General features: G+C 49.5%; 1 protein-coding gene across 1 annotated transcript in view; it reads right to left on the bottom strand.

Moving 5' to 3' along the window:
• Positions 1–506: 506 nt before the first annotated feature.
• The window catches only part of LOC126354261 (methanethiol oxidase-like), a 157,355-nt gene continuing 145,790 nt past the window's right edge, over positions 507–12,071 (bottom strand). The window contains exon 11 of the mRNA XM_050003781.1: positions 507–754. Coding sequence (XP_049859738.1) covers positions 688–754 — 67 coding nt within the window. The 3' untranslated portion in view covers positions 507–687. The remainder of the gene's footprint in view (positions 755–12,071) is intronic.

Below are 12,071 nucleotides of genomic sequence, written 5' to 3'. Positions count from 1 at the left end.
TCGTTTTTGAATGAATCCCTCTTTCGAGGTGCATCATTATTTAAAACTCACCCTCAGCTACACGAAAACCTAGTCATAATTTTACTCGAGGTGCGCGCATGCTTTCCACTATTGATACTAGTTAGTATTTCCTACAAAATTTGTTTATTGTAACCTCCGTCATCATTCAGTTATAGAATTTTATTTAGTTTTAGAGCTTTCACAAAACATCAACAGTTACCATACTGGTTGAAAATAGTGAACCGAAACGTAAAAAACATACACCCAAGATTGAGGATTTATGTGGGCACCTATTTAGACTATTTTTATAATATCTACTGTGTTCTTCCATAGTCAGTCATTAAGATTTAGTTCTCCGCGCAGAAGCATAAAAAGCCTAATGATTTAGCCTTGTCTGAAGAAACCATACGAATCCTTCTTAACAGTTCAAACTGAGCGATATTACATGAGGTAGGTAGGTCAGAGAGTCCTTACCATTTCTTCATGTTCAAATAATTAACAGTAAACTAAACAGAAACAGAATTTATTTGTTATACATCAGTTGCTTATATATTCGACTTAAAATTGTTTCTGCGATGAGGTGCAGTTTTCCAAACATGGTGTGATTAATCCAGGCAAGCGACAAACTATCACACAGGCAATTCCCCTAAATTTTGTGAACGCCTTGTTAGTACATCATTTGTTTCATTAGGGATTTGCAGCTACTTCGTCACATACCAGCCAAATGTCTGACGTACAGTCACCACCAGGATACCTGCAACAAATAATATTTTTATTAGCTAGTGGGTCTACAATGTCAAGCACAAATGGTGTGACATACTTTACACCAAGGACTGCAATTCCCCGAGGCAAGGGGGGACCGTCTCCCCCCCCCCCCCCCTCTCTAGCTCTCAGACAAGGGGAAAAATATAGTGTAGTCAGATGTTTTTCTTTCAAGACAATGATTTGAAAGTAGGTGTTATGTAGGTTTTTAACTGGGTCGTAACTGGAACTTTTTGATGACTACTTACTCCATACCTCCAGGTCTGTCTGCCCCATCCCCCTACAAACTATCAATATTTATTTAATTATTTATTTACACATCAAGTTCCGTAGGACCAAATTGAGGAGTAAATCACCAAGGTCATGGAACGTGTCAGTACATGAAATTACAACATACAAGTAATAACAGATAAAAATAAAATGTTTATGAACCCGAAAAAAGTCAATCCATAAGTTTACTTCGCATTCAACAATACGACAAGAATCAGCTTAATTTTTCAAGGAACTCCTCGACAGAATAGAAAGAGTGACCCATGAGGAAACTCTTCTGCTTCGATTTGATAGAGCGTGGATTACTGCTAAGATTTTTTAATTATACTGCACAGTAGTTAAGGAAGTCCGATCGAAATGCAAGTTTTATTTCTGCAAAGTATTATCAGAGTGAAAGCTGCTTATTCTTGGGAATAATATAATAGTGTTAACAAGAAATGACAGTAAGGAATATATATTGATAGGCCAATGTCAAAATACGCAGACTCATGAACAGGGGTCATCAAGAGGTTCGTGAACTTACACTATTTATTACCCGAGCCACCCGTTTCTGTGCCAAAAATATCCTTTTAGAATGGGAAGAGTTACCCCAAAATATACCATACGTAAGAGAATGAAAATAAGCAAAGTAGACTAATTTTCGTGTCGAACGATCACTCACTTCAGATACCGTTCGAATAGTAAAAATGACAGCATTAAGTCTTTGGACAAGATCCTGAACGTGGCCATTTCACAGCAGTTTACTATCCATCGGAACACCTAGAAATTTGAACTGTTTAGTTTCACTAATCATATGCCCATTCTGTTAAATTAAAACGTCATGTTTTGTTGGATTCTGTGTTAGAAACTGTAAAAACTGTGTCTTACTGTGATTTAGCGTTAGTTTATTTTCTACAAGCCATCAACTTAGGTCATGACATGCAATATTTGAAACTGAGCCAATGTTGTACACAACATCCTTTGCTGCCAAGCTAGTGTCATCAGCAAACAGAAATATTTTTGAGTTACCCGTAATACTAGAGGGCATATCATTTACATAAATAAGGAACAGGAGTGGCCCCATCACTGATCCCTGAGGCACCCGCACTTGATCGTACCCCACTCAGACCCCACATCACAGCCATTCTCAAGATTATGAAAAATGACCCTTTGCTGTCTGCTGCTGAAGTAAGAGGTGAACCACTTATGAGCTACTCCCCGTATTTCGTAATGGTCTAATTTGTGGAGCAATATTTTATGATCAACACAATCAAACGATTTAGTTATATAAAAAAATATGCCAAGCGTTCGAAACCTTTTGTTTAACGCATTCAGTACCTCACACAGAAAAGATAATAGCATTTTCGTTGTTAAACGACTTCTAAAGCCGAACTGCACATTTGATAGCAAATCGTGTGATATAAAATGATCAATTATCCTTACGTACACAGCAATAACTTCAGCAAACACTGATGGCATAGAATAGGTCTAAAATTATCCACATTATCCCTTTCTCTATTTTTATAAAGCGGCTTTACTACTGAGTACTTTAATCGTTCAGGAGACTGACCATTCCTAAGGAAAAATTACAAATATGGCTAAATACAGGGCTAACATGTGCAACACAGTACTTTAATATTCCGCTAGGCACTCCATCATAGCCGGCGGGTGTGGCCATGTGGTTCTAGGCGCTTCAGTCTGGAACCGCGTGACCGCTACGGTCGCAGGTTCGAATCCAGCCTCGGGCATGGATGTGTGAGATGTCCATAGGTTAGTTAGGTTTGAGTAGTTCTAAAGTCTAGGGGACTGATGACCACAGTTGTTAAGTCCCACAGTGCTCAGAGCCATTTGAACCACTCCATCATAACCATGAGGCTCCATAGTCTTCAGTGATTTAATTATTGGCTCATCCCCCCCCCCCTTGTCTGTATCACAGAGGAGTATTTCAGACATCAATCTCGGACAGGCATTTTCCAAGAAAGTTATGTGATTCCCTGTAGAAATTTGATTTTTATTCAATTCACCAGCAATGCTCAGAAAATGATTGTTAAAAACTGTACATACAAATGATTTATCAGTAACAGAAATATTTTTACTACGAACTGAGTTTATATCGTCGACATTATGCTGATGACCAGACACTTCCTCCACAACTGACCACATGGTTTTAATTTTACCCTGTGAATTAGCTATTCTATTTGCGTACCACATAATCTTTGCCTTCCTAACAACATTTTTAAACGCCGTAAAATACTGTTTGTAATGGGCTAATGTAGTTTGCTTGTGACTACTTCTAACAGTTACTTTATTCTACCACTCAGGATAAAAGAAATCACATCAACACTCAGTCAGCATTTTATTTCCGAAGCTATGTATTTTATTCTTCCTCAAAATTGCCACTTACTTCTCTTCCGTGGCAGTTCCTTCTATGTTTATTAGAGGGTCACTGTCTCCCTTAATACTCTGAACTTGCGCCAGTACCGTTCGAATTGTGTAATGTAGAAAAGCCTACCAATTCCCGGAGGAAATTACCATACTCTGACAAATCTTTCAGTTATCAGTTTAAAGCCAGAACTACAAGGAATATGAAGAAGATCTCTCAGACGGTCACTTCTCCAACAGTACTCCCACTTAACTGATTTTAAAGCTTTCGATCACATAGATCATGCCTACTTGCTGTTGCGCCCTTACGATTGAAGATTTCTCAAAATAGCCAGGAACCATACTGAAGATAATCCTAAATTTCCCAAAATAGCTATTGAACGTGCCTGGGAAGATCGAGGTCAGATTCAACACCGTAAAGAAGCTCGCTGGCACAGAACTGGTTAACTGGCACAGAGCTGGTTAACAGATTGGCTGCGGAAAGGCGGTTTCTCTTCGGCCTCGCGTAATACCTAACTAGCTCACTTAGCAGCACAATATGATGTCAATGTATGGTTATCCGTAGTTCGTTGCAGTACAGCTGACGTGTACATGAGTGGATTGCTTTCTGAGCTTTCCATTCCCTTCCCACCAGATCAGGAATGTTTTAATGCTGACAATTTGAAATTGGGTACGTTCGATAAAGGCATGAGCCACTCTCCCATGACCTACCGGAATTACCAAGACTCCTGAAATCTCTAAGACCAGTTTTCACAGTAACTTCCAGACTCCATCAAAGTGAGTTTAACCTTGCAAACAAACGGACAAGAAAGTAGCACTTCAGTGTTCCAAATGATGAAACACTTAAAGGAACATACAATTTGCGTCCTAGTTTTGGTGCACTCGCTAACTCAGTCAACACAACCGTTTTCGTACAGGACGTAGAATCTTGGGGGGCATCATGAATGCCTGGGCTTTAAAGGAAGATGAAGTTTTCGATTATGATGGAATACAGATAACGTCCACCGTCCACAAAAGCAGTTGTCAGGGAGGACTGACAACATATTTTTATTTAACAAACGTCCATGCAGTCGGTTCGATCCCGAACATTTACTACTTAACTTCTAGATTACGTGTGGGTCTTTTTTGTTATTATTATTTCGTTGGTATGATACTGTCATGACCGGCAACCACAAAAAGTATAAGTCTGGGATGATTAAATCACTCGACATTTAAATGGAAAAAATAGAAATGAAAGTGAACTACAAAACAAAACATCCATCATAAAAAAAGCAGAGAATAATATAATAATATGAAAAGGCAAGTGACCCAAACGAAATCACAGTAAAATTGTTTTAACTCCTTACAAAAATGCGTTACCGTGAATCGAAACATTTCCTGTGTGATTCACGGCAATGCACTTTATCCGATGCAAATGACTTTATAAATATTGGTGCTTCTCCCTACACAACAAAGTGCAAGGAGATGTGATGTTCATAGGCTCATTAAACAAAACATGAACCTGGCTCTACAAGTACTTCTAACAAAAAAGACATGACGTAAACATGAAAGTATTTATTGGAAATTTGAATTTATAAACCTTGTCTAGGCACATGAGAAGCGAATGTTGTAACACAAATATCGTTATGCAAAACTTATGATGAAAGAGTGAATACTTGTCTGTGTTTTCTTCATTGTGAGAAATATTTTGATAGAGTACGTCACAGTACACTATTGAAATTCTTAATAGGGCAAAATATTTATCAGAGAGGTTTATCTCTGTTGTACAGAAGACATAATTCTGAACACAGTCAGTCAGATTAAAGTGAATGATGACCAACTCCATAACCACAGTGCAGTCAATGAAGTATGGATGAAACATATACGATACACTGATTACGCTGTACTAACGGAAGATCTTCAGAAATTTCTGAATATGTTAGGTGATAATCCATTTCACGTCCAGCGTTGGGTGAAAGTTGCACTAAAGTTTCCCATGTAGTATGACTTTCAGCTAACACTTCTATGTTATCAACTACTCACCTCCCAGCGAATCGACCAGATAAGAATTCTCATCTCACTCCTAAAGCCAGCTCAAGGATAAGCTTTTGATTCAGTAACAAATTTCTTCTGACAATTTACAATCCCAACGTGACAACTTCAAACTGGGAATCAACGATACCTTTGCCGTTTTATCTATCAGTTTGTACCTTTTTTGCACTGTGGGTGAAATAAAACTGCCGGGATAAGATTTCATTCGCCTTAAGATAGGCAGCACATTTTATATCATCTTTATACCCAGGGCAAATGATGTAAGCTGGGTTATCTGTCTTTACGGTGCATGAAATATTTTCCAGGCCAATTTTAGTTTTACGCCTTTGTAACACGTGGAGGAAAACATAATTTGGCTTTGACCTTGTTCAAATAAAGTGTGAAAGATATTCACTATTTTCCTGATCATTGTATTTATATTTTGTATTCTTGTGGTTTCTCCTATGGCGATGATAATGCCTGTCGTCTCATCTCGCAGCTTGAGAGTCAGAAAAGTCAACATGTCATAAAGTGTTTTGTATATTCTAGACTTTGCTTGTCCTTTCTATTTCTCCCCTTTATACTTCCTTCCAATGTCATACTAAGATTTTCCACTTACACGGTTATTACATATATTTGTCACGATCGCGATTTCGGTCTGTTACGCCACTCTTAAGTGACAGCTCACAACGAAGTGCGTCAATGCATAATCGTTCTTTGTAAGATAGCACTGTCCTTCTGTCAACCATGTTTATATGTTCCATATGTGTACTAAAATAGGAGTTTTCACCGTTTTTTATAAATGAACGCAGGACTTCCTTACTTGTCTGCACTGCTAGTTCACCTGAAAACTCACGACTAGAGTCGAGCCCACATGCTCATGCACAGGTAGAGAGGTACGAAAAAAATGTTACAGTGTGTAGACTGGAGCTACCGTCTGCCGCCTCTAAAGTGAGAATAATCCCTTTGCTGCACCCGCCCTCGGACTAATACTACACGCGTACTAATTACGCATTTCCACGGCGTTACTAAGTGCTGTTTTTTGTACCCATGCCTCCACCATACCATACATGTACGTCTACATCTTAACTCAACAAGCCGCTCTATATTGTGTAGTTGAGGGTGCTTCTTTCCCTGTTCCACTTACGAGTGGTACATGGGAAGAAAGACAATCGACTATAAGAAGACACCTTTGGCAGAAAAAAAAGATCATACTGCCAAAGACATCAGTATAAGACGCACATAACACACTTTCTGAGCGTCCTAAAGCCTAAATATAAAATACTGTACACATTTTTACACGAGGAAAGTTCACAATTCCCGTCGTTTTGGGACGTCAATGGGAGGTTTAATAAGCCAAAAGCTGTATGAAACGATTTGATGTTTTGATCGCCAGATTTCGAGGACTATATAAGGTAAGTCCTCTATTCAAGTCAGATTTTTTTCTCCATTTTCCAGTTTTAAAATTTTTGATCGCGTCAGCAGATATCATGTGCATTCAATGAGTAAAGCGGCACTGCAGAATGCTCACTGTTGGGAGTAAGATTTCAGCTCCCAAGCTGGCTGAACTGCACTGCACTGCACTGCAAATCTCTGGATAAATCTACCAGGAGGGAGACAGGCTAAGCAGCGAAGCTGCTGTTCCTGTGTGGACCTCTAGAAATATAGTGGGGCCTCACGCTTAGGATTGGCCTATGGGAGCGGCCGCGTGGGGGCGGACGCTGCGTTAAAAGCGTCATAGAGGCTGCGGGAGAAACTACTCCCGCAGCAGATCAGGCCAACGCGTGGTGGGCCTGCGGTGGACTTGGTGACCCAGTCCACGGATAAGACGACTGCCAGAGTGTTCTGCAGTGGCATAGAACACCCTGGCGGACTGCCTGAAGCGATCCCGCAGCAACGGGACGCCAGCTTCCTCATGAAGGAGCCTTGTTGAGTAACGAGGCGGCTTGTGGAGAGCGAGCCGCAGCGCCCGATTCTGAACACGCTGGAGCATCGCAACGTGCGTTGGGGCGGCATTCCCCCACACAACAGCGGCGTACTCGAGTACCGGCCGGATGAGGGCCAAGTACACGGTCAGGCCATGCCGAGGGGGAAGCGTGGATGAGGGGTTCAGCAGCGGGTAGAGCGCCCGGAGACGCCCAATCGCCCGCCCCCTGATGTCGCGGATGTGTGGCAGCCAGGTGAGATGCCTGTCAAGCGTCACACCGAGGTATGTGCCGGTCGGTGACCACGGGATGGGGCCTCCCGAGATCGAGACAGGCGGCAGGTCTGGAGGCAACCGTCTCCGAGTGAAAACGACCGCCTGGCTCTTGGCGGCGTTAAACTTGAGTCGCCACTTGGTGGACCACGCCCCCAGGACATCGCACGCCAGTTGGAGCCGGCGGCACATCGCGACCACGTTCATACTGCGGGTGAACAGCGCAGTGTCGTCGGCATAAAGAGCCAACTCCACGCGCGCCACCCGCGGAGCGTCAGCGGTGTACAAGGTGTACAGCAGGGGGCCGAGAACCGACCCTTGCGGTACCCCCGCACGAATTGGCCGATCAGTGGAGGTGCCGCTGCCGGCCCGGACGTGGAAGGTGCGGCCTGCGAGGTAGGACCGCAGCAGAAGGGCGTGTGACGTCGGGACCCCATGCACAAGGAGTTTGTACACGAGGCCCTCGTGCCACACGCAGTCGAACGCCTTGGAGACGTCGAGGAGTACAGCCCCAAGGTACTCCCTCGACTCCAGCGCCCGCATCGCCTGTTCCACCAGGCGTAAGAGTTGCTGCGTGGTCGAGTGGCCCCGCCGGAATCCGAACTGCTCCGCTGGAAGGAGCCCTTCGGCAGTGACGTGGCGCCACAGCCGCTCCACGTACAGTCTCTCAAAGATCTTGGAGAGAGACGGGAGCAGGCTGATCGGCCGGTAGTGCTCCACCCGACGCGGATCCTTGCCAGCCTTCGGGATAGCCACCACTTCCGCGTGCTTCCACGCAGAAGGGAAGATCCCAGAGCGGAGAACACAGTTGAAAGTGTCCGCCAGTGAGTGATGGATCGCCGGTGGCAATAGCTGCAGGAGGCGGTTCGTGACACCATCGGAGCCACCCGCCTTCTTGGGGTTGAGGCGGCGGCACTGGAGTTCAACCTCAGCGGCGGTGATGGGTGGGATCACATCGTCAGCAGCCCTGGCGGCGAGGAAAACCGGGAGGCGGTCTTCCACGAGACGGACATGGTCGGCATCCAGGACGTCCGCGATCGGGCGGAAGTTGTCGGCGAACACGTCAGCGAGGGCGTTGGCCTTGGCGTCCGGGGCACAGACAACCTCGCCGCCGACGTGGAGCGGAGAAACAGGCTGATGGCGGCGGAGGAATCGCTTAGCGGTCCGCCAGGCACTCCCATCAGTCGTGGTGAGGGTGGCCACAAGGCCAGCCCAGTCACGGTTCCGGTGTTGGTCGATAGCGGCCCGATTTTCACGCCGTGCCCGATTGAGGCGACGCTTGGTCGCAGGCTGGCGAGTCAGCTGCCACTCACGGAAGAGACGGTTTTTGGCGGTAATAGCCTCCAAGATGTGCGGCGGAAGCTGCCGGGACATCTCACGAGGCCGCCTCAGCTGACGGGGAGACGCAGCAGCAGCAGCGCTGAGAGTGTACCGCGTAAAAAAGGCCAGCGCAGCATCGGCCCCAACCAGGGCAGGATCTGGGGCATCGACGAAGCGACCGAGCAGTTCATCTCGAAAACGGGCCTCGTCAATGCCGCGGAAGGTGCGACGGCCAGGCGGAAGGGAGGCGCCGACGATGTCCATGTCGTAGACAACCGGAAGGTGGTCGGACGACAGGGCACAGCGGACGGTAGCCGACGTAAAGTGCCCAACGCCCTTTAGGACCGCGACGTCGAGCACGTCGGACTGGCCTCTGTTGGGGAAGGAGGTGTGGTCAAACGGACCGAGGACGACAGCGCCATGACGCTGAGTGATGCGGAGAAGGCGCCGCCCACTGACGTTGGTGACGCGAGAGTTCCATTGTGGGCTCTTGGCGTTCAGGTCGCCCGCAATGAACAGCTTCCCACGCAGCATCAGCAGGGCATCAAGGTCGGCCTCCAAGAGATGGCCTCTCGGTGGCCTGTAGACGGCGATGGAGGTAATGACCCCCGCCGTGGTGGAGACAGCCACCCCAGTGGCTTCCACCGTAGCAAGAGGTGGCATCAGGACTTCATGGTGCTTTAGCGAAGCCTTCACAAAGATGGCGGTGCCTCCGCCATGGGTGGGCCGGTCGGTGCGGTAGCAGCGATAGTTCGCCACCCCGACGGCCACACCAGGCTTCAAAAACGTCTCGCAGACGAGACAGACGTCGATCGCCTCATCGCGGAGGAATTGGCGGAATTCCCCTTGTTGGGGAACCAAACCGCGTGCGTTGAAACCGCACACCGTGAGCCCATGGATGTGTTCATGATCCATGGCGGTCAGCAGGAACAACGCCGGCCTGGAGGGCAGACGTGACGGCGGTGACGAGCACCGGGAGCTGCTCAAGCAGCCGGCTCAACGAAAGCAGTAGCGTACGGAGCTCAGCGGCATCGGGAGCCGTTGGGGCCTCTGGGGCAGCCTCCAAAGCAGGAACAGCAGGCGGCGGTGGAACCGCAGGAGGCGGTGTCGGCGGGGGCACAGCCTGGGGGTCAGGCCGCCGCCGCTCCAGAGGGGCACCAGCGGCCGGACGAGCCGTCGCGGGGGCGATACGCCGCGGGCGTCGTCGGCGCCGGCGGGGAGCGGCAGCGGGAGAGGCAGGCGTGGGTGCAGGGTCAGCAGCCGCTGCGGAAGAGGCAGGCCGCTGCGGCGCATCACCAACGGAGGCAGCAGGCCGCGGAGGAGAATGGTTGGGCGCTCCCCCCTTAGCGGCATCAGCGAAGCTGGTGCCAGGCTGCACCTTGCGGGAAGGGGCAGCCAGGCCACGGTGCTGATGGCGGCCACGCTGGAAGGCCGGACATCCACAGTAGCTCGCTACGTGCGCGCCACTGCAATTGCAGCACGTCGGTTTATCCTCACGTTTGAGCGAGCATTCCTTGCTCTGATGCTGGGCTCCGCACTTGACGCAGCAGGGAGGCATCGAACAGTAGCGGGACACATGGTCGAGCCGTTGGCAAGAGAAGCCCTGGGCCCTCCTGCCTTTGGCTCGCAGTGGCTCCACTTCGACATCGACATGCCCAACCCGCCGCACCTGAAAGATCTTGCGATTTGCAAGGTTGTCGACAAGAACGCCCTGGTACAGCGGCATGGGGCGGTGGGTGCGTGGGGAGTTCATGAGGCCCGTGTGGCGGATGCCGAAGCCCATGTCCTCCAGTTCTTCACGTAGGTAATCCGCCCCAAACTGTAGTGGGAGGCGGCGGAACACCACCTTTAACAGCTTGAGCGGCTCTGACGTGTGTGTGTAGCAATGGAGGCCATCTTTGCAGATGACATCCATGACTGCACGGTAGTCCTCGATACTGGTCATGGAGAGACGGTAAAGGTCAGTGCCAGCAGTCCTGACACTGGCAGTGGGCGCCGCCCGAGCGATCTTCTGCTCGAACGGCTTATAAGGGCCGTCCCATTGGACCACAATCGGCGGGGGTCGCGGCGCCGCTTTCCGGGGCGGAACCCCAGCGTCATCCGCGACGTCAACAGACGCGTCCTGAAAGGCGTTGGCAGTCGGCAGTGGCTGCGCAGGCTGTAGGACAGCTTCCCGCGCCGTGTGCCGCCTGGCAGGGGTGATGAACCCGTCCTCATCAGGGTGGCGCACGGCAGGAGGCCCGGTGGAGGGCTGCTGCCCCCTCGTGCGCATCGTCGTCGCGACCACCTGGGCCGTGGCGGCAGCAGCGGGTCGGGAGGCCTTAGGGGCTTTCTTCCGCGGCCGAGCAGTGTCGGAGGCTTGTGAGCGGACATCGGAGTCGTCAGCCACGTCTGCACGGCGCTTCCGGAGCGCACGAGCATCGTCAGCGTCACGTCGGTCGGCGTCAGCAATAGCCTCCGCAAGATTAGCGTCTGGTAAGTCGTCGTCGCCGTCAATCACGGCGGCCTCTTCAGCTGGCTTTGCACCCGCCCAGACCGCGGTAGTGCCCTTCGCGCAGGGCGGGGCAGTAACTGGCGTGGCAACGGGTTCTTGCTGTTGCAGGGCCGTAGGAGCAGACACGAGAGAACCGACCTCTTGCATGGTCGGCCCCCGTGGCGCACCCAGTGAGACCGCCATCGCCAGGGACGCAGACAACGCACCCGGCGAGGCCTCCACCGGCACAACTGCCTCCTGTCGCCCCGTGCCCGGCAGTGCAGCAGCCTTCCGGATATTGCAGTAGGCAAGCACGGCAGCTACGTCGTCCGCACGACCGGGGTAGTCACCCCCATGCGCAAGCTTGTGCATGCGAACGAGCATGCGCTCCTGGGAGCGAGAAACGTCATCAGAAGAAACATCCAAGTCATCGTCAGGTTGTCGGCGCCGGTTCGTCATAAGTGGGGGGCCGGATGGGGCCGTCGACGGGAGCAACTCAGTCACCTGAGCTGACCCCGCCGGACAGCGATCCGCCACACCCTTCGCTCTACCGTCAATCACGTCCTTCCGCCTCGACATCGCAACTCGGAATGCGTCGCGTGGTGCGTCGCGTGTGTGCCAAGCTGGCTGAAGGAGGCGGTGGACCATATATAGGTGCTTAGGGAAAGCACGGCTACT

Source organism: Schistocerca gregaria, chromosome 3 (assembly GCF_023897955.1).
Source record: "Schistocerca gregaria isolate iqSchGreg1 chromosome 3, iqSchGreg1.2, whole genome shotgun sequence".
Taxonomy (NCBI): Eukaryota; Metazoa; Arthropoda; class Insecta; order Orthoptera; family Acrididae; genus Schistocerca; species Schistocerca gregaria.
The sequence above is the reverse complement of the archived record's forward strand: the minus strand, read 5'-3'. Positions and strand labels throughout refer to the sequence as shown.